Here is a 25,632-nt window from a genome sequence, read left to right on the forward strand (position 1 = left end):
GCACAAGAGATCGTTTCTCGTGTGCATGAGGAAGTTTTGCATTTGCAGCAGGGATTTGTTTTCTGTTTTTGCAGCCTATGTCCCTTAAGGGCCTCTGTAAAATAGTTTTAGATTTTTAAAACAAAACAAAGCCAGAGAATTTCTGAGATTCATGAAAAACCGTACCATTTACAAAAAAAAGTCTGTATTTCCCTGAATATTTTGTGTACAAAATATAGTTTGATGTTCTGAGAAATTTTAAGTTTGTTAAATACTTTTGCATTCCATTTAAAATTTTTTTGCATGTGGTTAAATGAAGTAAAAAAAGTACAATTTTGAGATATTATTTTTTACCTTGTACCAAATACGCAGCATTATGTGATTGACTGATTTATTTTCTTAACCCTTAAGACAGAGGTGTCAAACTCAAGGCCCAGGGGCCAAATCCGGCCTGTGGAACAATTAAATCTGGCCCACAAGATCATATGATATTTCTGTTATAACTGGCCCATCAGTAGTTCTGCAGAAGTATAAAAATGTAAACTTATCCTTGATGATTTAAGACATCCTTGTTTAGTCACAAAATCTGAAAAAGTAAGGAGTAAAACTATTAAGATAAAAAGTCAGAAATGTGGGAAATAAATTGATTTGTGTTTTAATTTCATATTTTCAACTTTGCAACTAACAATAAGGACTCAAACTTGGGATTTTGGCTTTTCATTTTGTACTTTGAGCATTTCAACTCATAATTTTGACTTCTTATATAATATTTTGAGCTTTAAGATTCATAATTTAAAATTTTAAGTCATTTTTTGATATTTTTTAACCAATTATTTTGTACCTTATCTTATATTTTCAACTCCTTACATTGACTTCTTAATCCCTTAGTTTGACCTTTCACACTCACAATTAAAAAAAACTGAAATCATATTTTGACTTTTAATTTCATGATTTTGTCTTTCTATATATTTGCCATTAAAAAAACATAATTTTTCAATTTCCATTTCATGTTTTGAACTTTTTGAACTAATAAATTTACTTTTCTGAGATTATGAGCCTTTCAACTTATCTTTTAAACTTTTTTAACCTCAAAATTGTTTATCATCAGTGCTAAGTTTTTCATATTTTATCACTGATGAAATGAGGTTGACAGTTTATGGTTAAAAGGTGACCCTGTTAGGCCCTCAGGCTAGACCTGAATCCAGAATCCAGCAGTGATTGAGTTTGACACCCCTGCCTTAAGAGATCCTCGGGACATTTTGTGCCATTCAGTTTTTATTTTCCAGCCATTTTGGCTGGGTTGAATGAAAAAAGCTCAAATTTGCCGGAGGATATACATTTTTGAAAATCTTTAAAATTGCCATCTCAGTTCCTTAAATTAGCCTAAAATGACTAAGCTACACAAAAACCAACACATTTGTTCCTAAGGGTGAAAAATGTCCCACTGAAATCTTTTGAAAAATGATGTTTTTGATCCCACATTTATTTTAACATAAACTAATGCATTCCTTTATGTTAAGATTTTATTTTGGACGACTCACTTTCAATTTTTTATTTTGATATTTGTCCACCAGATGGCGCTACTTTTACCTATTCAAAGCATGCCATAAAATGTCACACTTTTTACTTTTTTCTGGAACAGTGCTGTGCAACTGAAACGACAAGTGTGTGTGCTAAATGTGGGATAATAGTGTGTGTAAAAAAAAAAACTGTATTTTATTTGAGTTTTAGTGATTTTATTCTGTTAAAACTGTGTAAACATTCTGGCCTTTAAAGGGTTAAAATCCCCAAAATATAATTATTATTTTAAATGTATATTTCAGGCTGAAGTAGTTTAAAAAGGCTGATTCCTTTAAAGTGTTAAAATATAAATGTATTTAATTTTTACAGCAGTTTTTGGGAAGTGGGTATTTTTTGTCCTTAGGGAAAAATGTGTAAGGTTAATGCAGTGAGATGTTTTTGCAGTTGACCTTCAGGGCTTCCATACTTTTGCTGAGGGGGAAAAACCGTTTTAGGATTTGTATTTGAAAAATGTTGGATAAATTAAAGTTTTTCTGTCGACATCAGCCATAATCAGGGCTAAACTGATTTCCTTTTGGAACAGCCGTATCTGTTTAATATGAATGTCGACAAGTTTTAAAAACAGGTTTCTGTTTAACTATTAAAGACTCCTCTGATATCCTGCAGTCTCTCTCTCTCTCGCCCTCTTACTGGATGATGTCATTACGCCCCGTGTTCCGATGATGTCATGTTAACTGATAACTTTCAGATGTGAGAGAGGGATTTTTTTCCATTACCTTTAGTCGACTCTCGCCCAAAAAAAACATCCGAATAACCTCGCCGGGAAGTCAGTTTGACTCCGAACACCAACAGGAAGTCACAAATTCATGTCACAATAACAAACCATAGAAGAAGACGTGCCTTTATTTATGATTGATGAAGCTTTGGTCCTTTACTGCTGAAGGAAAACTGTATTTTACAGAGGGACAGTGAACACATCTGTGCTGAGTGTATTTTGGCTTTGGTAAGAACAGAACAGTAATTTCTTCACCCTGCCAACCTAAACACACTGATCTTACACACCCACACACACACACTGCACACACACTGATCCTCCACAGACTTTTACTCTAAATAAACAGATGTGATTGGCTCTGATTTCAGATCATTAATCCTGTGATTGATCCCCGACTGTAAACATGTTTAGAATAGAATCTGCTCTCACAGAGGTCACAGAGGTCATCTCTCCTCTGTTATTTACATGACTTCATCTACAATTACACCAATTCTACACGTGCTCGTTAGATAATCCAGGCTTTTCTCAGATTCAGTTTGAGCCTCTGTTTTTAAACTGCTGTTTTAAAGGTTTATTCTGTAGAATTTTAGCACTGGTATGTCTATGATAAGTCAGAAATGACCCCCCTTAGGTATATGCAGTACTGTGCAAAACTTTTGGGCATGTTTGGATGCCCCAAGGGCCTGAAAACCACTGATAGGGGTGAACAAGCTGGGACAATAGAGATGCTGTTGAGCTTGACCTCAGCGGCCAAGCGACGCATGGGTTGGACATGTGTCAAACTCTGAGCTGCAGCACGCCAGGCCCTGTTGTGAATCCTCACATGGATATGAATACCATTGTATATTTTTCAGTTGAGGTCTGACAATACTCAGAATATTTCCAGCAGTTTTTAAAGCCAGAGATTTTTTCTTCATTTTTGTAGTTGCGATTGGACATGTCTTGTCATGAGTCAGAGTTACCGCGATGGTTATCACTGCTGCAGAAATGCAGATGGTTATGTCAGAGATTGCCAACAGCGTGTCTACACAGCATGCATGCCTTAAAAACTGTGCTGCATTGTGCAGTATTGCACGCTTACTATCCACGCTGCATCTGTTGAAAATGTCATCCTCCGTCCTGGACATTTCAGGCTTCTAAACTGTCTGACATCAAGCACTTTTACTTTAACAGCAGTTCATGCAGGACAGACTCTGTATGAGTTGTAGGGGTAGTGACTGAGGTATGCAGGAAGAGATGAGCAGAAGACCTGTGTGGAGCTGGACTAGATGCTGATGAACTGAATGGAGGTGGCTGAGGTGGAGGAGGGTTGCAATGACTCCTAACCCGTCTAAACCAATTCTTCTGCCCAGTTTTTGACACCATTATTTGCCAATTTTCATCAATTTTTGCCAATTTTTACCTATTTTTGCAACATTTTATCCCATTTCCACACCTTATTCACCCATTTTTGACACTTTAGACCCATTTTTAACACTTTTTAGCCCCATGTCACCACTTTCAAACCCTTTCCAGCACTATATTTGCCTCTGTTAACCCATTTGTACCATTAGTAACCCATTTTCACCATTCTCTCTATCCATCTTTGCCAATTTTAAACAAATTTCACACATTTCTAAAGCACAATTTTCCCACAGACCCATTTCTGCTACTTTTACAATTCAATTGCACCACCTTTTCTGCCCATTTTAGCCACTTTTAACCCATTCTGTTTCTATTTAAGGAAAAGGGATTCACATCTGTGAGAATGCTTTATACTACAGCATAACTAGATAAAATATTATTGCTCTGATAAGAGTGGCTATTCTGAATATTAAAAAAAAAAAAAGCAATTAAAAAAGAAAAAAAACAAAAACAAATAAAATACAGATATCACAGCTTGCCTTTACAATGGACCATCATATTGCTGCCCCCACTGGCCCCCCTTTTGACTGGGCCCCAGAAAACTCTCCCCTTTGTCCCCCAAACAACCCATTTTCCCACATTTGACCCTTTTTGCCACCTTTAATGCACTTTTGTTACTTTTTAACCCCTTTCCACTCCTTTAACCACCCATTTTTAAAAGCAACTTTTTGCCTATTTTTGACACGTTTAACCAATTTTTGCCTTTTGACCACTTTTCATCATTTTTACACCAATTTTGAAACCTTTTTTTCCCTTTCTTTATCCATTTATGCCACTTTTACTAAGTTTTGCCACATTGTAACATTTTTTACCACTTTTCTGGCAATTTCTGTTACTTTTTGTCACCGTTTTTTGCCTCTTCGCATTATATATATTTTTCCATGGCATCCTGACATTTGTGCCCATCATTGCTTAACTATGAAGTTGACATTACTGTCCGAGTGGTTTAACCAAAAGGCCCTTCCTTCTTGTTAACATTACTAAAACAAAGGTAATTCTGTTTTAAGAGAAAATGTTTACTTTTTGAAAAAGGCTATATTAGACTACAGCATGAATAAAAAACATTATTTTTTTATTTCTTTGATTATAGGGTTATTATTCAGGTTAAACATCAAATATGGTCATCAAAGATTAACTAAAAATGGACCATGATTTCCCTCCCAACCAACCCATTTTCCAACATTTGACCCTTTTTGCCACCTTTAACGCACTTTTGTTACTTTTTAACCCCTTTTCACTACTTTAACCGCCCATTTTTAAAAGCAACTTTTTGCCTATTTTTGACACGTTTAACCAATTTTTGCCTTTTCACCACTTTCCTACCAATTATTAACCCTTTTTCCCTTTCTTGACCCATATTTGCCACTTTTTTTTTAAACTCATTTTGCCACATTGTAAGCATTTTTTCACCACTTTTTCTGCCAATTTTTTTCAAAGTTTGCAACTGTTTTTTTTTTTTTTTTTTGCCTCTTCTGCAATTATTTAAATTTTTCCCTTAGAGTCATTTAAGTTCCTTCTAATTTAATCTTTGGCATCCTGACATTTTTGCACATCATTGCATTACTGTCTGAGTAGTTTAGCCAAAATGCCCTTACTTATTAACATTTTTGAAAAAGGCTATATTAGAATACAACATAAATAAATAACATTTTTTATTTCTTTGATAATAGTGGTTATTATTCAGGTTAAATATAAAATATATTTATCAAAGATTACCTAAAAATGGACCATGATTTCCCTCTCCTCCATTAGCCTCAGAAAGCTCTCTTTAAGGGAAATCTGTCAAACATTCTTGTGATGAAAGTTCCCAAAAATGACCCGGACAGACATGTGTATGGAGAAAACTAATAATATCCGGTAAAAGTTGCACAGAAATCCACCACTCGTTTGTATTTTAAACAGTCTAATTTCTAATAAATGCCTCTAAAGTAACGTAAATATGCCATGCATGTTTTCTACATGTGTGTAAATGAATGAGTCCATTAAAACGTGTTAATAAGCTAATGAAGAGAGAGCGTCAGAGTGAGTCAGAGAGTGATGAAGAGTGTTTAGTCTGCCTCTCTCTGACTCACTCTCTCTGCTCTCCGACCGTCCAGCAGCTCAGCTCCTTCCTCCTCCTCTTCTTCTTCTTCTGTGAGTATGAACCTTTATATCAAACATTATCAACATCATTACCAATATCAATCATAAAGCTGCTCTGTTCTCCTCTAATATGACAGTTTAACTCGGCTAAATTCGCGGTTTTAAAGCTTTTTATAATTTCGTTCTCGTCCATCACATCCGGCTGCCTCGCGCTCCTCTCTCGGTGTGAAGTTGACGGCTGTACCTGTACCGGCAACTTTAGCGCCCTAAAAAAGACCGGATATGTCAAACTAGAGACCTGAAACCACGGCAGATTTAACAGTGAGACCTTATCAATGTCAGAAATGTCAACAGGAAATTAAAAAAACAGGGTTTGAAGCTCCAGTCTGCTTTAACACGGCGATATTCAACTGGTAGGTCAGATTATTTCCTACTTTTTTACTTTTATTGAATTTAAACGCCACAATGGAGGGACGAAGAGCTGATTTTAACTTTAAAACACAATGTAAGGTGGTTTAATTTGGAACGAGTCATTTTAATGTATTTTTATAAATAACAGATCAGAAATAAAATAGTAAAATAGCCAAATAACGTCAAGTAAATACGTTTAAAAGGGTGATAAACCTAAAATACTCCTCCATGATCTCAATACTTGACAAATATTTTACATGTAATTTTATTGCGTAATTATCCAACCTTATCGGTTTAAGAAATAACAGAATTGAGCTATTCTGAAGCATGTCCACCAGAGGGCGCTAAGGAGTAGTGCTGGGTTTCACGGCCCTAAAATAACCTCTAAAACTGCATATTTTTACCAAACAAGCAAACGTAATTGTGGATATTTTTCTTTTGAGCGTTTTCTTGTTGTGGTGAGGGGTTTTTGTGTTATTTTTGTTGTTACCAGCAGACTCAGCGAGGCTCTCAGAGCAGATGAAGTGACTCACTGCAGAGATCATCACACTAAACTTCAACCTGCTGTCTTTGCTCCTCTGCACGTGCTGTTTCCTAAAACCTCCGAATTATGAACACAGAGAAATTTATCCTCTGTTTCATGTTGTAAAGAAACATTTGAAGCCTCTTTTTAAGATGCATTTGCAAAAATAACAAAGGGAAAAACTCACATTTAAAAAAACAGTACGCATTAATCCACTTTCAGGCAAATGTAACTGCACCTGATTTAACCCAAAGGCTCGTCTTTGACAGATGTTCTCGGCACCTTTCTAAAGCTCAAAGGTGTAGAGCATACATTTATGTTTTTTTTTAGGTTGATCTTGATTAAATCACATCCTGACATCTCATTTAGAAATGCTCTGACCAACAGCTTCCCTCGCTGGTGCTGCAGGCGTACGCTGAGGCTGGAGTCCTCAGGGTGCTGGTTGCAGGATTAAATCCTGATCCTGGTCTGTGTTTGGTGCATGTCCTCCTTGCTCTCTCATTCCTTTTCCCTCTTTCCCCTGAGCTGTCCTGTCCATTAAAGCTATAGAAACATTCTTATAAAGAAGTGAGAAATGCTGTTGGATAAGTAAATAGCTTTTATTTCATTATTACATACATAAAATCAAACGCTGAGCCCACATGGGCTAACAAGACACCAAGAATTTAGACAAACCAGGATCAGAGCACTCAGTAGTTCTTTCATAAAACAGAAAAAGAGAATGGGGACAAACAGCATTTGAGTTTTTGCTCTTATTTATTCTGATTGTACAATAAACAAAGATATGAAATACATTTTAAATGGACATGATGGGATGCATGGCGGTGCAGTAGTTAGAGCTGCTGCCTCACAGCGAGATTCCTGGTTTGACCCCCCATCAGACGGGCCTTTCTGTGCAGAGTTTGCATGCTCTCCCTGTGCATGCACGGGTCTTCTATAGATCCAGCACCCTACCAGACATACTTGTTAGGTTAACTGGTGACTCTACATTTACCGTAGGTGTGAGAGTGAGCGTGCTTGCTTGTTTGTCTCCCTGTGATTGACTGGCGACCAGTCCAGGGTGTACCCCGCCTCTCACCCAGTGACAGCTGGGATTGGCTCCAGTCCTGTGATTGGATAAGTGTGGCGTGTTGCCTTTTTAAAAGCATTTCTCCCTCATTATGAGAAATTTAAGAACAAAAACAAAACCTCTGTTTTCTTTTTAAGATTTATTTTGTGTTTTTTTTGCCTTTAATGGAGAGAAAGGACAGTGGAGTCAGAAACATGGATTAGAGGATGAGGAGCGAATTGTTGGACTTGAACCTGGGCCGCCTCCGTGCATAGGGCGTGAACTAACTGCCAGACCATCTGCACCCAAACTGTTCAGTAAATACACCTTGTGAGGGGCCATTTTTATTAAATAGACTCCTCAATTCAGAACAAGAAGTAAACAGTGGAGAAGGGCAGTGCTGGTCTGTACTCATCATATGGGTTGGTGCAGGAATGAGCTATTTAGCATTTTAGCACTTCCAATTCCCTCATCTAAAATACTGTGGGATTTTTGACGGTTAAATGCCTGAAATAAGGTCTGAGGTGAATACAAGCCCAGGGTTTTTTTTCCTCTATGAAATAAAATACACCTGTAAATTTTGAATTTTATACCTTTTAACGTCTTAATAAAAGTGGTTGCATAAGTGCAGCTATTTAGGACTACAGCATTTTAATACGTCATCACCCCGAGCGTGTCAGCTGAGCCTATCCTTACACGGGACACGCGTTTGTTCAAAGAAGAACAAAGAACAGCAGTGAGTTGTTTTCTTTTCAGAAACGACAAAAGTTGAGTACTTACATGTCTATAGTTGCCATGTTTCACGTTATTCCTCAGTAGCTGCGCACGCGCAGCTTGATAGTGGCTACATCACGTTTTGTTGCTCTGATTGGCCCGTAGGGATGTGACAGACAGAATGTCCACCCAATCATACTCCTAGTTTTTTCAAATCTTCTGCCTTTTCTCAAACATTTCCTATTGAAGCTTTCCCAGATGGATGTGTAAAACAAAACCATCTGGCGTGTCAGGTTAACAACAAACAGATCTCCGGGGGACGCTCAACTATTTTGTCACCTTTTTATTATTTATTTAGTTTGGTGTAGAGAACCGGTGCAGCAGTATAGCTGGTGTTGGATTATCTGATGACTCTCCGTTAGACATTCTCCAATGCTGTTTGTCCCCCTTTTAAGATAATTTGTCAGTGCTTTGGGGGAATTACTGCACTAGGAAATACTTTGTAGAGACACAGAGTATGTTTGAAGAGATGAATATTAGACAAGAAAATATAGCTGACCGTGCAGATACCCGATCAAAACAAAATAAATGATGAGCACTCCGTGTCATTACATTTATATTTATATATTTTTATATTAACATTAATGTCTCTAAAAAGTTAATGTTCACTTTTAAATTAGCTGTTTGTGATATACTTGTCCTTTTGTGGTTGCATGAGTGGTTTGGCTGCCTTTCAGGTTCTAAAATTGGCGGCAGCATATTAAGATTGTAAAGCAGGTGGATTTGCCAGATTGGCATCAGGAAAATTTATCTTCCAAAGCTCCAGTCAACACTCAGCATCATTAAAGAAGAACAAGGTGGTAGCTACAAGCGAGGTTTAGTTGAACTAGAAGCTGGTAGCAATGGCTGCCTCCAGTGTAGCAACTAGCTCAGACGTACCTATAGTGTAGCAGCAATTTTACCAGAATTAGACCACATTTATTTACCAAAACAAGAGCAAAGAGCCACACTGCAAGCTTCTCTATGCAGAGTAGATGTTTTTGCATGTCTGCTGATAGGCTTTGGCAGGAATTTTAGCTACTGACAACCTCAGTCAGTCAAACACTATGGCTAGCCTGTGTAGCTCAGGCTAGAACTGGAGCTGCACCTGCCTGCTACCTCATTTTGTCTCAGCTCTGACTGGCCCATCATGAATGTGACAGAATGTTCATCCAATCACCTTCCGAGTATTAAAAAGTCCTGCCCTTCCCAGGATGAATGTGAAATACAGCCATGCAATGGAGGTAAGAAACAGTATCTGGCGTGTGAGGTTAGCAGCATACTTAAGTTTGGGACAGGCTGGTAATTCTGGCTTTATTTGGTGATTCAGATCATTTGGCTCAGCTCAGTAATAACAGTTCACTGGTTCAGCTTCCAAATGGCCAGTTATATAGTACCATTTAACTATTACAGTCAAATTTAGCAGTGCTTTGGCTACGGGTGATTATCAGAAAGGATACTACTCTCTGTAGGTTACAGTAGACAGCAGCAGTTCCTGGCATCAAGTTTTGTGTTAACCTGATCAAATATGACTGTCTTTAACATTACAGCACTAGAACACAGACTAAAGGCCACAAATCCGGATACGGACAGAGCCTTCTGTCTGGCTCTGCATTCATTACGTCCGTATTTCTGCACGTTTCCATAAAGCTTACTGATATGGGCCAAACAAAGCAGTACCACTGGAAACCGTGGGGGATCAGTGTTGCTGTCACTACCCGATACGTAGCTCTAGTGAGACACTAAGAAGAAATAACAATGGCGGAAATTTTTGAGGAAAAGTTGTGCGAGTTGGCCTCCTGCAACGCTGCCTCCGTTTTTGTCCTCTATGCAAGAGGTACATTATCAGTACCTCCTCCACAGTCGCCATGTTTGTTTTTGAGTTTGTTGTTGTCATAAACTTTTAAGCAGTGACGGTAACATCGTTTGAAAAGGATTTATACATTTTCGTACGTAAAGGGAGTATAAATGGGCCTTAACAGCTGACAGTGATCCTCAGAATATTGCTAGCTAATGTCAACTAACTAGCCCTCATCTATACTTTAATGATGAAGAACGTCTGGTCCTTTACTTCCCAATCAGCAGCATTATTGACCAAATACATGGTAAATAAATGAAACTGTCTGTATTTATTGTGGCCATTGTATAAGAAGAAAGTTTTACTCTGGTGGAGTTAAACCGGTCTGTAAACACCACTGAAGCTCAGCTCTGTCTGGGACATTTCTGATTTTAATGATTTAAATAGTGCTGTAGAAGGGTCCAAAAGGACTACAACTAGTGATTAAACCTAACACCTCAGTTTTACTGCAGTTCTCAGGTGATGTTGTAGAATAAAATGCGCTGTGCTGCAGCTCCACATAGTAGTCAAAGCTAGCTGCTCCTGTCTTGAGCTCTTGTAGCCCTCGGGGCCTCCATGTAAAAAAAAAAAAAAACAGATTTTAGTGGATGAACTTTGATGTGAAGCATTTGCCCAAAAAGTAAACACTGCAGCCGTAAAATCCTTATCCGTCTGCAGCTTGAGGAAATTCATGCATGGATTTCTGTAACCTTTTCAAGTGTATTTTTAATTTTGAAGTCAAGATTCTTCATGTTGATTTCATTTATGTGTCAGCGACTTTGGGTATGTTTAAGTCCCAGGAAGCTGCCAAGAATTAACGTGACATCCTGTCGACTAAATAACCCTTCCATGCCAGCATTTTAATATGCATTTACCTCTCGGGCAATTCTGGTTTTAGTTCTTTGCTTAAGGAAACATGAAGATGTGGACAGGATGAGCCGGAGGTCAAACCAACAACACTGACTCATCCTTCTACCTGAGCTCCATCCAGCTTTATTCCATAAACAGCACAAAAATATCATTTAATTCCAACCTTTATTCTTCAACAAAGGGAGTTTTACTGCAATAGCACTCAGAAGGCAAAAACACAAGTCCAATAACAGTAAAATTAGACTCATTTATATAAAGGCTTTGCAGTCAATCAAAAAGCACAATACAAAAGAAAAACATCAAAAACATCAGAACAGCAGCTTTCTAAGGAAACTCAGATTTCTCTGAGGTTAAATTATGTTTTATAGAGTATGGCAGCTCTGAGAGAGCGATAGAATTAACATTTTTTTTGCTGAAAGAAAAGCGTCTTAGTCCTTTAAAAATGAAGTCTGTCTCTGTTGGGATCCTTTCTGTGATGTTTGACATTTTAAAAGTTTTCATACCTACCTTGTGTGGTTCAGTTCAAAGTAAGTCTATTTGCCAGGTTAGAGCGCTAGTCATCAGATTCTGGTGTGGACCAAAAAGCTGCATCAACACCGCTTTTAAAGATGGGTCTCTGTCTACTTTTTCAGACTGTTGTGTGGTTTGTTTTTAACCCTTAAAGCTCCAGTGGCACAGATCCTGGCCACAGGCACACCCTTTTATAAAAAATAATAATTTTTTAAAAATTCAGGTTAAATTACTGTAGTAACCAACCTTGATCTGGCCTAAATGCAGGGAGCATTGCACCTTTTTGGATTGACCCAGCTACCATAGCTGTGCCATACTCCACAGGGACTATTTTTGGATAATTAAGATATATTTTTATGCCTTTTTTTTTTTTTTTACTCTTGGACCCTTATTTAGATACAAAACACATTCCTAAATCACTGAGAGTCATGTGAGATGACCGACATACATCCAATACTGCTTAAAATGCAGGAATTTATGCAGTGATCCGATACCGTTTGGTTTTATTTTGCTTTGTTTAGCCATGCTAAATGTTAGCGCTATAAACTGGAAATCAATTCTTCATTGCTGCCAGAAAACACTGCGTGCATAAGCTACCGTTTTTAGGGCAACGAAGAAGAACCAAAAGACCCACTGCAGCAGAGAATGGTGTCTGTGTGACAGTTTTTCCTTGAATGTGATTGTTAAAACCGGCGCTGTCGTACGCGAAAAGAAGTGACACAGTTTATCAACAGTTGAATAACTTTTGAACCATTAATCATTCCCTTTCCTTGTTTTTCCTCTTGAAGCTAGCTGTTGTGCCTTCCCACTGACGCTATTGATGCTTTTGAATCCCTTGAGGCAGCATTTTCAGCGAACCTGGAACTCGTGTGACTCTTGGAGACTTTAATGAGTAAATCCTCACCAGTAAACCCGATATTGAAAGTCTTTTTATCTATTTTAATCCAATTATGATCATTTATTACCGCTAGCTTGAATGCTAACCGCCATGCTGCCTGAATAGAGCATAGAGGAGAGAGATAGAAAGAGCCTGTGGTGCAGCCCCCTGTAATTATTGTTATTTAATATGGGGGTCATATGTATATATAGGGTCACAGAGATGCTGTACATTATGATTCTATTTGTTGAGCCATGTTCTGAGTCAAAAATAGGCCTAAAATAATTTGCTAGTCTGCACAGTCAGTTCATAAAGTTTACACTGGTATCGGATCAGTCCTCGGAATTGGCCGATACCCAACACCTTGGTATCAAAACATCCCTAGTTCCACTTAAACTGCAGCTTTCCCACAGCTACATCTGAGCTAACAGCTACCGTGCCAGCAGCCATTGAGTCACAAGCCCACGCTGAAGCAGACCAGGAGAAAAGCAAAGAGATATTTTCCATCATGATAAGCTTAATCTCTACTCCACACAAAAACGTGGTCCACTTCTGGAAAACTAATCACTGCACTAGCGGTTGCAAACAGCAACTAATCCCTGCCTGAGGCTACGGCCTCTTTCTCTTAAACAACACTGATTGGTCTGAGCAGTGCTCGACTTGGCTGAAACATTTGAATTGGGGGTTTTCAAGATGCAGTTGCCTGATGACAGGGATGGAGTCTGGCTAATTCATCTCCTTTGCAAGGTTAGCACTCTGGAGGAACCTTTAAAATCACCGACTACTTTACAGTGTTAATTTTGGCAGCTGTTTTTAATTTTAGTTTTTGTCATAGACTTTTGATTACATGCTTTTTAGTTTTGGTCACATTTAAAACATTTCTACTCTTTCTAGTTTTAGTCAACGAAAACTCAGAAAAATTTTAGTCTAGTTTTAGACTAAAACATAAAAAGTCCTCACATTTTAGTCTTTACTTTAAGTCCAAGCATTTCTTCTCTTGCCTTAATCTGGTACCAAATCATGGTAGTGTGTTCTCTGCACCCTGCTAAACCTGGGGTCCCTGCTTTTTACAGCTGAGAGGCAGAAGAGAAACAGATTGTTTTTGACAGATTTACCCACAGTGGAGAAATATCATGGATTTTGAATGTTTTAAGAAAACTACATTACATTTTAGTCTAGTTTTAGTCATCACAGATCTGTTTTTGGTTAGTCCTAATCTAGTTTTTGCCATGGAAAAAAAGGCTGTTGACAAACATATTTAGTCATAGTTTTAGTCGATGAAATTAGTACTGCTACTTTAGTGCCCCAAAAAAACAACAAATGTTGGTTAACTTCATCTGCATATCCCATAAAAAGATTCAACATAAGATTAAACATTTAGAAAATGTTATGTGGTTTCAGTGGTGCTTCATGTTGCTGCTGCAGCACTTAATGGTTGTTAGTAATAGACTTAAGATCATTTCTTCACACTGATTTAACCCCAGGAAGACTTAAAATGATTTCATGTTTGTTTTATTTTCACATATAGAGGGGTGCTGTGTCTGGATGTGTGAGTATATTTGAGCAAGTCCTTGTTTTATGACCATGACCATGTCCCCATGACCTTGACCTTTGACCTCCAAAATCTAATCAGTTCTTTCTTAAAGGCAAGGGTGTGAAACTTAATCACAGCAGGGGCCGGATTCTGAATTTGGGTCTAACCTGAGTGTCAACCTAAATGATTATGAGATTATAAGGTCAACATAATAAGTTAAATACTCAAAATCTGAGATAAAAAGTCAAACTTATAAGTTTTAAAGGTAAAAACGTGACATCTAAAGTCAAAACAATATTTTTTTAAAATGCAAAATATGAGATAGAATACTGAAACCATGTTTTTTCACAGTCAAAAAATTAGATAAAATTCAAAATCATGATATTTAACAATCAAAATATGAGACAAAAGTGGAAATTAGGAGTTGAAATGTTAGCAAAACTGAGAAAAAAAAACAAAATCATGATATTTAAAAATAAAAAAAAAATAGGTAAAAGAGAAAGATAGGAGTTAAAATGTTAGCAAAACTGTACTGTATGTAACTGTATGTTAGCAAAAAATCATAAAGTGAGATAAACATCAAAATCAGGAGTTTAAAATGTCAAAATATGAGATTAAATTTTAAAAACATGAGTTTTAAAAGTCAAAATATGAAGTAAGATAAAAAGAAAATCACAAGTTTTAAAAGTCAAAGTGTAAAATAAGATTAAAAAAAATCATGAGTTGTAAGGGTAAAAAAAATTGATAAAAGTCAAAGTTAGGAGTTTAAATGGACAGCAAAACTGAGAAAATTTTTTTTTCAAAAATATTCAAAAATGAAAATGTAAGATAAACATCAAAGTCATGAGTTAAAAATGTCAAAATATTAGATTAAATTTCAAATTCATGAGTTTTAAAAGTCAAAATATGAAATAAGATGAAAAATCATGAGTTTTAAAGGTAAATCACAAAAATAAAAGTCAAAGTTAGGAGTTGAAAAAGGTCAAAACATGAGATAAAAGTCAAAATTTTTACTTCAAAAGGTCAAAATATGGTTTAAAATGTAAACTTATGAATCTAAAAGGTAAAAATATGAGAGAAAAAGTCAAGTTATGAGATGTTAAGTTTAAAATATGAAATAAACAGTTAAAACCATAACTTTAAGTCATGGGAGATGCAAATTTAAAAATACAGAGAAAACACAAATTTCTTCTACGTTCCTGACTTTTTATCCAACTATTTTTACCGTTTACTTTTTCTAATTTTTATCACTCAACAAAGACATTATAAATCATCAAGGTTAAGTTTTAAATTTTCTGTACTGGAGGAAATCTACAGGCCTCATACTAGTGGGCCAGTTCTAATAAAAATATATGATCTGGTGGGCCGGGTATAACTGCACCACAAGCTGAATTTGGCACCAGGCCTTGTATTTGACGCCCCTGCTTTAAGGATTTACATTCTTGCAAGGTTGGACGAACATCTGTCCATGTGTTGCTGAGATAATGTGATCACAATAATGGCATGGATAAGACTGACAGAAGGACAACCTTAGATCATGATGCCTCAAGCCTCAGCTATCAGAGGCAAAAAAGATGTTAGATCTCCCTTTACTGGCTTTCTCTGCAGCTTTCAACCATCTGAAAGTGTTCGATATATTCTTAGATGAGAGCAGAAGTACGAGTTTTATTATCTCCAGTCTCACCTCCCACTGTTAAACACAGCAAACATACAGAATCACATTAATAGAGCAGTAGTATCAGTAGTGTCAGCACCACCTCCAAATTTACTCCTCACTCATCTTTAATTCCTCTTCATCCTCCTCTTCATCTCACTGATATGTTTGCTCTCCCTGCAGGCGTTCCTCGTCTTCTTCATCCTCCAGCCGCCGACGTCAGTGGAAGCTTTTTATCCGCTCTGATATTCAGGTTAATCTGATTATGACGATCTTCTCTGAGACACCTCTCTGTCAATGACGGCCAAGATGGAGACGCCTTTCTACCACGACGACTCCCCCGCTGTCCCCGGCTTCAGCCAGATCGCCGAATACGAGCGCTACTCCGGGAACAAGATGCTGATGAGCAAGAAGGCCATGTCAATCGGGGGCGGTCATCACTTCTCTGGAGGTGGGGCTTCATCAGGAGGGAGAAGCGGGAACCACAATAACTTAGGGCTGGGTGGAAACGGCTCCCTGATGACATCAGCGGCGTCCACGGCGGACATGAACCTGCTGAAGCTGTCGTCTCCAGATCTGGAGCACCTCATCATCCAGTCCAATCAGGGCCTGGTCACCACCAGCCCTGTGTCCAACTCCAACAACCCCTTCATCTACCGCAACCAGGCCACCAACGAGCAAGAAGGATTCGCCGACGGCTTCGTCAAAGCACTGGCCGACCTTCACAAGCAGAACCAGCTGGTTGGGGGCAGCGCCATGTCCCCACCGCCCTCCTCCACCGTCTCCTTGCAGGCATCCTATCAGAGGAACCTGATGGCCGGCGGCGACATGCCCGTCTACACCAATCTGGGCAGCTACAACCCAGCTCAGATGGCGTACTCCGGAGCGCAGATGGGTTACGGTAGCAGCTCGAGCCATGGCGGCAGTGGAGCCGCTCAAGCCCACACTCGAGGCCTGGACGCCCCTCAGACAGTCCCTGAGGTCCCTCATCCTCCAGGTGACCCCACATCCCCACCCTCTCTGTCCCCCATCGACCTGGAGACTCAGGAGCGCATCAAAGCAGAGCGCAAGAAGCTCCGCAACCGCATCGCTGCGTCCAAGTGTCGAAAGAGGAAGCTGGAGCGGATCTCGCGGCTTGAGGAGAAGGTGAAGGTCCTGAAGAATCAGAACTCGGACCTGGCATCCACTGCCGCCATGCTGCGAGAGCAGGTCGCTCAGCTCAAACAGAAGGTCATGAGCCATGTCACCAATGGCTGCCAGATCACGGTCGGGTCAAACGCCGTCACCAAGCCTGGAGGAGGAGGCAGCGAGGACTCCAGCTGCTGAGGAGGCAGGGCGACTTTACGACGAGGACTTGGAAGTAATGAGTCGCTACTCAAAGATTTCGACGTTTCACTCACGCTCACAGTCAGATGAGCAGAGAGGAAGACGTCTGCGGTGCCTGAACAGGACGAGAGGAATTTAACGGATTTTTGTTGCCCTGTAAAAAGCTGTCTTCATGCAGCTGGAGGGGGCGGAGCAAAGAGGAGGGAAAGATGGATTCATCCCTAATAAGGGCAAATTTAAAGCTTTGGATAATTATGAATTATGACTTTTCTTCATTGTGAAAGTCCGTCGGCTTTGACGTGCACAGACTGGGATGACACTTTAGATGACTGGTGCAATAATTTCACTGACTTCTTATTTTTAAAAACATAACCTAAGAGGGAAAAAAGCTGCAGGAAACTGTGGAAATAAGTCAACTTAAAATGTACCAACATGGTTTAAATAAATAAAACATAAAATGAACATTTATACAGTTTAATGTTTATAATTTTTGAAAAGAAACAAGAAAAGACTGATCTAAAATTACAGAAGTGATTTATTTATCAGTGTCACATCAGCGACTCATGTTGAAAGCTGAATTTCCTTGTCATATTTTCCTTCTAGGGTTGTACATTTCATGGAAAACTACTCCTGTCAAAAATTGGAAGAAATTTTAGGGATCCTAAGTGGAGGACTGGGATGCACATCTGCTTTTGTTAGCTTGATGCAAACACACAATGAAAACTGCATTAAGGAGCTAACAGATTTAGCACTGCTTTGCTCTTATTTTAACTAAAAAATCGATCTGTTTACCTCAGCATCACTGGGTTAATTAGATCAGTGGTCTCTAAAGTGGGGTCGGGAACCGCAGGACACTAACAGGGGGTCGCAGAATGGTTTCCAAAACAAAGAGAAATTTAAAATGATGTAAAGTGGTATATTTACCCATTATTGAAAAACATAACCTTAATACTAGTGAGATTTGTGCTTAAATGAAATTAAAACACCTTAAAATATCCATTTCTACATGATCGTCAGCTTGATGGCTCTTATTTTGGGGGCTGAAAAGTTTGTGAGCCTTCATTTGACTGATCGTTAATTTAGAAATGTTCAGTTAAATAGTGTCTGAATTGAGAGAAGTGAAGTCAGCTTTTTAGCACATCACAGTTGCATCATCGGACTTTACCGCTTTCTTCTTCTTTTGTTTTGTAATGATCTTTTGCAAACAGCTTTCTGAAAGCCACCGTGTGGTGGTAGAGCTGCATTACAACCAGGCAAACTCTTCGATTTTTATAAATCAAGGACTGTTCAGTTATTCAAGAACACTTGCCCATCATTATTTCTCGTGAGTGTTGAAAAACATCCTTTTTACTGCAAAATTTCTAAGTCCCTGAATGTCTCACTCGTGGTGCAGCAGTTTTCTTGTAATCTGGTACTTGTAGTTTTTTACATGTCCGTATCTAAAGCCACATTTACACAATAATCTCACAACTGGTTGTTTTATTTAATAAATAATAGCGTAGAAAGATGGAAGGTTTTGAGAAATGGTTCCAGGGTAACCTTACAAAGCAGATTTGCCAGACTCTATCTCTGTCGTCAGGTAAATCCATCTTTAAAGCTCCAATCTACAATGTCTGAATACCAATCAGCATCATTTAAGGAGAAAGAGGTGGTAGTTGTGGGCGGGGCTTAGTTGGATTTTTAATGGTTGCCTCCCGTGCAGTGATTAGCTTGGATGTAGCTTTAGCATAGCGTCAGGTTTACCAGAACTGGACGTTTCTGCATAAATTAGGGGGTTAAAACAACACTAAAAGGTTTACATAATGGCAGTGATTTTTTTAAAACTTTTTTTTGGTACTGCTGGAAGTGAAAAACCTTTAAATAAAAGGGTCCGAAAGTCCACAATTGTGTTTTTTAAATACTGGCAGACGATTTTGGGATTTCACCAGAAACATCAGAGGAAAGAAATGCAGGATTCGATTTCTAAGAACGTTGTGCTCAAAAAGTTTGATTTTTATTATGCATTTGAACAAAGTCTTGATGCAGAGAAGGATCTAATTTAATTCAATAGTATTTTTTTTAAATATCCACCTTGTAATGACTGCTGTCGAATTGAGTGTTCATAGCTTCACTGACAATAATTTGTGAAATTTAGATATGAATTAGTAATATTTATTAATATGAAAAATGTTATGACAAAATTATATAAATTTCTACTTTTTGTTTCTGATTAGGTTTGTATTTTTGCAGGTTTTTAAAGAATCCCATTTTTTCCAAGGACTGAAAAAATGCAAATGTCTGGAAGGAATCTGAATTTGACCTCGTGTTCACACAATGTTGCAGCTGTTTAATGACTTTATAAGATGTGGTTTTTATCTGCTATACTTTTGTCATCGTCACAGACGAAAACAGTTTTACTACCCGTACTGGCATGCCTCTTTCCTGTCAACAGGCGTGATCCAGCCTCGCTGGTCGCTCATTGTCTGAACTGAGTCGTTCCAATCCAACTGGAACGCCACACGGTTTAAATATTATGTCACTGTTTCTGTAAGAGCATGGTCATGACAAAAAAAGGGAGAAAAACTGTTAAAAAGGTCCTGCTAGCCTTTAAGCTTTGCTAATTTGCCCCCATTCTTTATATTATATACTGCACAAAGCATGCTGGGATACGTAGCCATTAGCTAAGATGTTAGCAGTGAATCTTCTACACACAACTTTACTCCAATCTCTTCAAAATTGTGCCAAAACATTTCTAAAGGTTGCTATCAGCCCTGCCAGTCCACCATTCTTGTTTACATGGAGCGTTATAGCAGCATGGCAGTAACCATTAACCAGAACTACAGCGGCTACTAGTGGTGGGAGGCAGCGTTACAGTAAAGACAGAGGGTCTGGCTGTGATTGTGGGCCAAAACTGATAAAAATATTTGACTTTACTCCTTTAGCCGGCACGCTCCTGCTTATAACGGCCAGTTAAATTGATTTAACATGTAAACTGGCTAAAAGGAGACTTTTAACAACACTGTTGGCCATCAGCTATGAAATATTTATCATTTTTTAACTTGAATGAGGCTTTTAATGTCTCTGAAGTCTATTTTTGTAAAAATGTAAAACTGTTGTTGATTTCCTGAGATGAAGTGTGTATGTTTATGCTGTTTGATTCAGTCAAACACATAATGTCCTATTTATTATGAAAATGTACCTTTTGTTGAACAAACGTGTGTTTTATTTCTTTGTTCAGATGTTTGTGTCGATATAAAAGTGCTGAAATATTCACTGGCTGCTGGTTTGATGTTTGTGTGTTCGGAGCTGGAGTGAGAGCGTGTGTAAGAGATCATGTTACATCTAACTTTTTAGAAGACATTTCAAGGTTCAGCTTATAAATCTGGTCTAAACTGACATTTATCAGGTCAAACAATGGGTTTATGTCTGGGTTTTTTTTTTTATATCAGCCAGGTTCTCATCTAGACATTATTGAATTTATGGTGAAAGCACTTCTACTGGAGTCCTTATGCAGAGATTCATTCTTACAGCTAAATGTTTCAGCCTTATGCAATCACTAACAAGGTTTAAATAGATGTGTAACATCTTTAAAAATCAAATAAAGGGATCCACGTCTGTGTTTTTGGCATCTTGACAGAGGACATGCAAAATACTCACTGAAAACATTTATGTACAAGTTTATGCATGACTTTTGTTCCATATATTTAATTGAGAGAACCACATTAGAGACAGACTTCTTCAACACGTTTGAAATTGTCTCTATCACTAGCACTGACTGGTTAGTAACGGGCTAAATCTTCCTTCAATTAAACATGAAATCCTGAACTTTCACTTTTTTTTTGTTTTACTATTAACATGTCTTCTCTTGTGTTTATAGTAAATTTTAGTCACAACCAGAACTGTCCTAGTAAACAGACCAGTAAAAAAAAGAAAAAAATCTAGACATTCAAAATTTCATAAAATACAACTTAACTACTAGACATGTCTTTAATTTAACTTTAGTATTGGCTTTGGTGGCTTGTTCCAAACTCTAAATACATGTTCATCAGTGAGCAGGGACACCCCAGAGCCAGACTGGAGCTTGGGCAGTGGAACTGCTCTGATGGACCAGAGGGCATTGGTTCCCAACATGGGTTCTGGGACTCCCCCAGGGGAGCACCAAAGATTTCGGGGGTGGGGGGCATGAGGCTTTGTCTTCTCTAAGGCTGCCAAAATTAGATTTGCAAGTGTTGACTAAACCATGATAAAGCAGTTATTAAGTAGTTTATACGAAGGTGTTTTGATAAGACAAGCATGCATAGGCCTTTTATAGGGTTTTATCAGAGAAACATTTAAAATCCATGTTGATTTTTGATGGCAGTGTGTCACTATTTCTACTCTCTTGGGTCATGGGGGGGGCGTTCTTTAGGCCTTGTCCACACAGAGACGAAAACGTTTTATTTCTGTTTCGTTTTGAAAAAGTTTTCCGTAAACACGGGATCATTTCTGGAAATGTCCGGGCAAGCATGGCACCACTGAAAACGACTGAAAATGCTGTAGTATATGCTAAGCCTGGTACATATGGAAATAGAAGGTTATGTGCAGAGATTTCTCCAGATTCTTTAACTCTTATTGATATTATAGACTTTACTCTTTGCAGTAACACATTGAGGAGTGTTGCTCATAAACTGTTGGACGATTTGTCCATCACACAAAGTGGAGAATCTCACCGTCGTTGCTCAGGTCAGGTATGAGACTAAATGTCCTTTCAGCACTTTGTAATGCCAACCTTTGCCCTGTACTGCTCTGGCCTCCTGATGGCCATCCTCCAGGCCTACACCAGGCCCATGCCCCATCTCTCCCAGTATGCAGTGAGCTGGATCAGGCTCTGGAAAACACGCCAGGTGCCAGCAAATACAGCTCTTGTTCCCATCCCTTCTCTCCTGAGCACATCAGCATCAAACATGGTCTAACAACGATACCCAAAGATGCGGCAAAGAGAAGTTATCACTAAGGAGTCCATTCAGGAAGTCCATCAGTGAACGTCCAGACCTCTCTAGGACTGAAAGAGGGCCACCCTGTCTTGCTCAGTGAACCGATTGCCCCTGTCCAAGTCCAGGTCTGTGGATGATCTTAGCTTTGCAGTCAGTGGATCGATGGATTACACTGCCAAGGTAGGTGGATTGCTCTCAGTATTCACAGACAAAGATTCAATGGCACCATCAAAACTTCCACGACTGAGTGTGTGGATCTTTGTTTTGGCCCTGGAGACGTGCATTCCCAAAACTTCAGCCTCCTCACTTTGTGAGTTAAAAGCACCTACAAGGACATCTACAGTCTCTGCAAGCATCACAGCAGTGTTAATTTTGGCAGCTATTTTTAATTTGAGTCTTAGGTTTAGTCTTTAAATGAAATGCATTTTAGTTTTAGTCACATTTTTGTCATTTCTATCCTTTTCAGTTTTAGTCTAACTTTAGTGCATAAAAAGTCCTCACATTTTAATCTTTACTTTTAGCCAAGCATTCATTCTCTTGCCTAAGTCTGGTACCAAATCATGGTAGTGTGTTCTATGCGCTCTGCCAAACCTGGGGTCCCTGCTTTCTACAGCTGAGAGGCAGAAGAGCTACAGGTGCATTGTTTTTTTGACAGATTTACCCACAGTGGAGAAATATCACGGATTTTGAATGTGCCACGAAAACTACATTACATTTTACTCTAGTTTTAGTCATCTTGATGAAAACTAAACTTGGTTTTTGTCAGTTTTAGTCATCACAGAACTATTTTTGTTTTTCTTAGGCTGGCCACACACTACAGGACCCCCCAACGATTGTGGGGGCGTATACCGACTGGAGCCTTGTTGCAAACGATTATTTGTCTGAGTAGTCTGCATGTTTGTGGTGTCAACAATTAATTTAGTGCTCCAAATCGCGTTGTAGCCTCTCAGACCCTGAATCGTAACTATATCAGACATGTTTGATATTCACATCTCTAGGTCGTAGTGCCGCTGATGGAGTACCCACAACCAATGAGAGTGAGTACACCGGGTAGCGTCACCAGAGGGATCAAACATACTTTCACCGCTCACAACCATAAACACAACTGTACCTTAATTCCAGCCAGGATTTTGTCCTCTTTCCCATGTTTTATGATTTTTGCTGCACCTGTAACACATGCCAGGACAGCCTTTTGCAGAGGGACAGCAAGACGGTATCGACAGACATCCGTGTTTTTGTTTTTTTCGAGAAAAAAAGAAAGAAAGAAAAAAAGCCACGGGATCACATGAGGTCCTAGGCAGGTCAGCAGGTATGTGGTCTCTAGTGATCTGAAAATCTGTCTGAGTCGTCTAGTGTGTGTGTGTTTAGAGGATTAAAGATGAAAAATCTTTGGAAATTGTTTTTTTAATTGATTAAAAAATCGTCTAGTGTGTGGCCGGCCTAAGTCTAGTTTTTTCATGGAAAAATAGGCTGATGATGAATAGTTTTAGTCATAGTTTTAGTTGACCAATTTTTTTTTTTTTTTTTTTTCAAGATTGATTTTTGGGCCTTTTCATGCCTTTCTTAAATAGAGGAAGGCCAGTGGATAGACTCAGAAACAGGGAAGAGAGTGGGGAGAGACATGTAGTAAAGGCCCACAGGCAGAATTCGAACCCAGGCCGCCCGCGTACATGGGTAGCGCCTTAAACCACTTGACCATCTGCGCGCCCTTAGTCATTAAAATTAACACTGCATCACAGTATCGTCAGCAAAGTCCATGACACTCCACGGTTCACTGCCTCTGTTACCTGCTCCAATATCTTTCAGGAGTCCTTTTTATATCCAGTCCTGGTTCTATCACCTGTTAACAGCTAACCTACTTACTTATGGGATATTCCAGGTGTTTTTGAGACATTCCAGGGTTTTTTGCCTCATCCCAACTCTTTTTGGAATGTGTTGGAGGCCTCCAACTCAGAAAGTAGGCTTATATCCAAAAACCCTAAATTTTATCAGTTTAAACATCAAACATTTTGACTTTCTGCTATATTCAGTTGAATGTAGGTTCAGAAAGATTTGCTGTATTCTGTTTTTATCCTCATTTTACACAGTGACCCAACTTTTTTGGATCTGGAGTTTGTAGGATCGTTCCTGTCCTTCAAGAACTTTATAGGTAAAAAGCTATCTGTATCCAGAGCTCAGAAGAGACTCTAGGAGAACTATGATCTCTTTCTCTCCCATCAGACAGCAGTAGCTTCGAGCGATGCTTCACGGGTTCATTTCCTCCGTCAGAACCTGAAAGTCTGAGTAACGCAGTGATGCTCATTTATCTGGAGAGAAACAGACACAGTAAATGTAAACTGGAGGATGTGAATAAGGTTGTGAACAAACATTTGGCTGTATTGTGTTTGACCAATTTACTCTCTGAGGCTTTTACTGGTTCAACTCATCGATGAGTCAGCAGTGGAGTGGTTTCTCTCTCTGAATCAGAGAAGCTCTTTAGATCAGCTCTAACCACAGCTCTTACAGTAAATATGGTCTTACTGAATTCATAAATCACTGATGCTCACAATAATTCTGCTTATTGCTCTGCTTTGTATCGCACTGATTCAGGAGGGACCAGGCAAAGCAGAAATCTGATTGGTCACCCTGAAATCCTAAACTATGATTGGCTTTATTCTAACAGTGATTTCAGGCTGTGTTTGAGGCTCCTTTTAGCTCTCTTTGCTTTTTTAGGACTTGAAATTGTGAATTCTGGCACCATGTTTAAAGTCCTTAAAAATGAAGCTAAGACTTCAAGTTCAAGTTGCCACTCTGGTGTTTTAGAGTTAAAGACCCATAGACTGTAAAACATTTGGATATTTTTGTGGGGTAAATAAATGGTATTCATTCAAAAAGTCTGCCAACACCATCAACAAACATGTAAAAATGTGGACTCTGCCTGTTGCTGAGGATGGAGTTAACTGAGTCACCCTGTTGATGACAGTATTTATGGGAATCCTTCAATAATAGACGAGTGACTCTGTTATCAACCAAACACACGCTGCAGGAGAGTCCAGAAAACCTCAGGAGCTTTAAAAGTCTTCAGCGTATCCCTCAATCACAAGATAAAGACCTCTGCAGGGTGCAGAGTCAAGAGTTTTTATTATTAGATTCTAAACCCTCCATGTTTTCTGAAGCAACACCTGTGAGTTTAACCTGCAAATCTTTCCTAACTCTGTTCATAAAAAGAGACGTAGGCCTTTAGTCTCAAGAGTGGAGTCAGTGCTGGAGTCTTCAGAAGTCTTTGATTAAACATTCCTACTCATTACTGGACTTACACAGGTCCACAGCCAGCCTAGAGGAAAGGGAGTTCTTTGTCCAAAAAGTGGACCTTCTTGCAGATTCTCCCCTCCTTTTTGAAAAAGTGTTTTTGAGGTTCAAATGGCACCACTGGAGTTCAGCATGCCAAGGTAGCCAGCTGGATGTGCACTGCACCCTGCCACCCCTGGAGGTGGTGAGTCCACAGGGAAGCAGCTCCATATTGTTCTTCCAGGTTCAACCCATGAAAGAGAGCCCAGCCACCAGACACTCGCCTGTGAGTTTGTTGTATAACAAGCC

The 25,632-nt window shown here is 38.9% G+C and overlaps 1 protein-coding gene across 1 annotated transcript; it reads left to right on the forward strand.

Moving 5' to 3' along the window:
* The first annotated feature begins 5,752 nt into the window (after positions 1-5,752).
* Positions 5,753-20,270, forward strand: june (JunE proto-oncogene, AP-1 transcription factor subunit). Its single transcript, XM_041810203.1, has 2 exons — positions 5,753-5,812; positions 15,962-20,270. Exon 2 carries the CDS (start codon positions 16,076-16,078, stop codon positions 17,102-17,104), a length of 1,029 nt encoding a protein of 342 aa, XP_041666137.1. The 5' UTR covers positions 5,753-5,812; positions 15,962-16,075; the 3' UTR covers positions 17,105-20,270.
* The last annotated feature ends 5,362 nt before the right edge of the window (positions 20,271-25,632 follow it).

This window comes from Cheilinus undulatus, linkage group 17, assembly GCF_018320785.1.
Source record: "Cheilinus undulatus linkage group 17, ASM1832078v1, whole genome shotgun sequence".
Classification (NCBI taxonomy): Eukaryota; Metazoa; Chordata; class Actinopteri; order Labriformes; family Labridae; genus Cheilinus; species Cheilinus undulatus.

Excerpts from the sequence above, each read along its gene's own strand:
- june (XM_041810203.1), top strand. The coding sequence starts at position 16,076 with ATGACGGCCAAGATGGAGACGCCTTTCTACCACGACGACTCCCCCGCT.